Here is a 4,197-nt window from a genome sequence, read left to right as displayed (position 1 = left end):
TGTTCTCACTTATTGGTGGGAGCTAAAAATAAATAAGTAAATTCACACACACACACAAAAAAACTGCGGGGGGGGAAGAAGACATAACAACTACAATTCCTTGAAGTTGGTACGACAAGCAAACAGAAAGGACACTGTTGGGTGGGAGGGGGGAGAGGGAGGAGGGAGGGAGGTTTCAGTAATGGGCAACAATAATTAACCACATTGTATATCGGAAAATAAATAAATAAATAATAAATATATTAATTTTGTTTATTTCTTTCCAAAATTCTTATCTTACTTATTTTTCATGTTTTACTGAAATAACTAGAGAACCTGCATCTCCAAGGACCACTCTCCAATTAATTGGCACTCTACTGGCTCTTTCTTTACGCTTAGCCTGTAACAATCACAAATCACTACCATCTTTAAAAGAAAAAAACCATGTTTTATCCTGTATTCTTCTGTAGCTTCTATTGCCCTCTTCTCTCCCCATTGCCCCCATATCTCCTTCCCTTAACCACCAAGCTTCAAGAACCATCTACATTCACTGTGTTCACCTCTCAGTTAAATTCACACCTTAACTCACTGCAATATAGCTTCTGTCCCCACCTTGCTACTGGTAGTGCATCTCAGATATCCCAATGGTCAAAACCCTCATCATGTTCTCTGTTGCTTTTGTCCTTGATACCACTCTTGTACTTAAAACTCTGTCTTGGTTTCTCTTACCCTATTCTCTCTAGTTTCCTTTTTCCCTCTCTGGCTGTTCTTTTCTCTGTTTCCTTTCTCTGTTTGCCCTGTTGACTTTATAAGTGTTACCTATGGCTTCCTTCTCAAATTTTTACTTTTGTAATTCTACATGCTTTCCCTGGGTAATCACATTTACATCTATAGTTTCAACTACTACTACAATTTCCAAATCCATAATTCTAGCCAAAACCTCTAGGTTAACGTCCAGATTCTCAAACCCCAGTGCCTATACTGGACATTTCCACTTGTATGTCTCATAGGAACATCAAAATTGGCACATCCAAAAACAGATCATTTGCCCCATCCCATCGCTACTCACCATCCCCCCAAAATCTGCCCTTCTTATATTCTCTACCAAGTCACTCAAGCCAGAAACCTGACGGGCAACCCAGAGTCAAAGCACCACTCATTCCTCACATCTAACCAATTAAATGTGGAAGAACACATAATTTTTATTTCCACTCCCCCTAGAAAATCCACTAAAGTGATGATAATAAAGGAATAAAAAAGGTACATACCCAAAAAGACAAAGAGAATGGAAAAAGAGGTAACAGTAAAAAAGAAATGGTAGTTAAACTTCAGAAGCTGAAAAGTGAATGGACCAGTGGTAACCAAGAACAAAGAAAACTGAAACCTACTTACACAAGGTGGGGATGGGGAAGCCACAAGGAGCAAGGCAAAGTACCTTGCACTACTCCAAGAAGACTTAGGAATTAGATGAATATCATATACCCTTCAAAGACAAGGCACAGCATAAGGCTGAAAAAACAGGCAATAATAAAGTCTGCATAAGGAGCAATTAGCTCCCAGGACCTCTCCTAATTCTATGCAACAGGTAACTCCCTCAGCCTAGCCTTAAGAGAAGTCAGGTGACTTATCTTCTGAAAAGGTTGAGGTCCTGGGCTCTGGGTAGAGCTGAGGGCAGGGTGTAGGTGAGAAGCCACAATGAAAACAGGGGGATCTGGTGCAAACTGGTATGCTAAACAATGAGATTTTTCTACCTTCCACCTCCACCAGTATCATCCCAACTCTGACTCCCAGAATATGGTTTATTCCTCCCCCAAGCAGGAACTAGAGGCCTACTCTCTAGAAAAGCTGACCAATCCAAGAGAATATTTCTGTAGATGACACATGGGGATCCCCACTGCATCATTCCAGGCTGAATCCCATCAGCTCCCAAACTACTCCTTCTACCTCAACACAACATATAGCTTCCAAACAGCTTTTTAGTGTTTCATGCTTATATTTGAACAGCCAGGGATCACTAAATATTTGAGTAAAGCTTCTACACATAGGCAACAAACAAATGGCAGGAGAGAATTCACAGAAAACAGGGACAATACAGGGATAACACAGGAAGGAAAACAAAATTTTTAAAGCTCCAATAGAGAGAAAGAGATACAAGATATTACAGACAGAAGTAAAATCTCAAAAATTTACATCTATGAACCCTTTCTCAGAAGTTACCAGACTAAGTGCTCCATCAGAACAAGGGAAAATAAGGGATCTAAAATCTATGACCCAACACAAGAAGCCAAAAATTCCCAGTATGAAGATGAAAGAAGTCCCTGTACAATAACTGTGCAGCAATCCAAAAGAATTAGTCCTGATGGGAACAAAAAGAGAAAAGCCTCAGGGAGAATATCAGCAAAGGGGAAAAAGAGGACTTTCTACAGTTCTGGTAGAAAGATGCATGCTGAATTAGTAGAGGGGCGTATATAAAAAACTAGGCAAAAGAAAAAAAAAGTAGTTATCACAAGGAATCATAAAAACTATGCAAGAAATTAAGTGTAATTATTTTCTAGCTGTGGGCAATATTTACATAAAGATAATTACGTAAGCACTAAATATTAATTTAACTAAAAGTTGTAATATAACTATACTGAAAATCTGGAGAAAGAAGAATGTGTGTGTTGTGGAGAGTGTGAAATAAATCATCTACCAAAGAAACAAAAAATACAAAGAAAAACAAAAAACCAAAAAAACAAATAAATAAATCATCTTCCATTGAAGAAAGTCAATAGCTAATGTCATAAAAAAGAAAAAAAAATCAAGTAATATGAGTACAAACATTATATTCAGCTATGGAAGTAAATGCCAGGACAGTAAGAAATGACTGTGGAAAGTTAGAATCAGAGGTGGAGAAGGGAAGCACACGGGACTACTTTTTATCATAAGCGCTGAGGTACTACTTAAATCATGTATATCCATCATTTTGATAAAAAATAAAAAGTAAATTCAGAAAAAAGCAGCTTGATTTTGAATCTCAGAATCACTGCAAGCCTGCAACAAATAGCTTCTTGGTCCTTTTCTAAATGCAGATTTAATGCCAAAATTCTATTTACATCCTATCAATCACCTGTGCCCTTTGCTATTTATAAAACATCTGTTACTCTAAGTAGCTTCATAATAATAATGACAATGCTAGCAATACTACTACTAATTTAAAAAAAGAATCAGCAGCAGCAGCTACCATGTAATGTTTACAAGGTGTCAGGCAATGTATGAAGTGCTTTATGAGCATTATATCATTTAATCCTTACTACAACAAAATGAATAAGTGGGCTCAAAAAGTTAAATAACCTGACAAAACCATACAGCTGGTAAGTGAAAGAGCGTGGATTCTAACTAGGGTAAACATTTGTTCCAATCTGCCTGGGACAGTTCCCATTTGCACCTGGCATGATGATCAACAGTGCCCTCAAAGATATCCCAGATGAGATGATAAATTCTATGGTCACCCTAATTCTAACCAACCATCTCTACAGCTTATGCTCTTAACCACTAATCTATATTGCCTTTCCCGGGAAAGAGGGAGGATGCCATGGCACAGTTGTTGGTATAAGCAGCTCCATGCAGTCCCCAATTCTAAGGATGTCTGATTTCTTTAGCTCAGACATATAGTTTATATACAGGAAATCATACGAGGAGTTTGGGGTAATTTCAGTTCTACAAGTTGTTAATTACCTGTCCCAGCAATGCCATGAGACGAGATGGAGGCACCACACTGACTTCCCCAGCTAAGGCCTGGGCAATTGCTGCTCTTCTCTTCTCTTTGCTACTTCCATCTGGATATGCCTTAAAAAGGAGAGTAGGTAGCATCATTTCCAAGAAGCAACTACAAGATATGAGTGTGCTTATTTAAAACAAACAAACAGAAACATTCAAAGAGGAAAACATGAAAAAACTACCCAGTTAAACAGGGGATTCACTAAACCAATTTAGTTTTTAAAAATGATTTCCCAGATCTGCCCACTTGCATTTCAAAAGTATGAGCTGAGGGCCGGCCCGGTGGCGCACTGGATAGTGCGCCGCTTGGGAAGCGCGGTGGCGCTCCTGCTCGAGGGTTCGGATCCCACATACAGACCGGTTCCCGCTCACTGGCTGAGCGAGGCATGGGGGCGACGCTGAGGGTTGCAATCCCGTTGCCGGTCCCCGGCCCGGTGCGGGGGCAACACTGAGGGTTGC

The 4,197-nt window shown here is 39.5% G+C and overlaps 1 protein-coding gene across 1 annotated transcript in view; it reads right to left on the bottom strand.

Annotated features, from left to right (window-relative positions):
* SMU1 (smu-1 suppressor of mec-8 and unc-52 homolog (C. elegans)) overlaps positions 1 to 4,197 on the bottom strand; it is a 21,451-nt gene that overhangs the window by 10,217 nt on the left and 7,037 nt on the right. The window contains 1 exon segment of the mRNA XM_008591023.1: positions 3,697 to 3,807. Coding sequence (XP_008589245.1) covers positions 3,697 to 3,807 — 111 coding nt within the window.

This window comes from Galeopterus variegatus, unplaced genomic scaffold (assembly GCF_000696425.1).
Source record: "Galeopterus variegatus unplaced genomic scaffold, G_variegatus-3.0.2 Scaffold143, whole genome shotgun sequence".
NCBI classification, from domain to species: domain Eukaryota; kingdom Metazoa; phylum Chordata; class Mammalia; order Dermoptera; family Cynocephalidae; genus Galeopterus; species Galeopterus variegatus.
The sequence above is the reverse complement of the archived record's forward strand: the minus strand, read 5'-3'. Positions and strand labels throughout refer to the sequence as shown.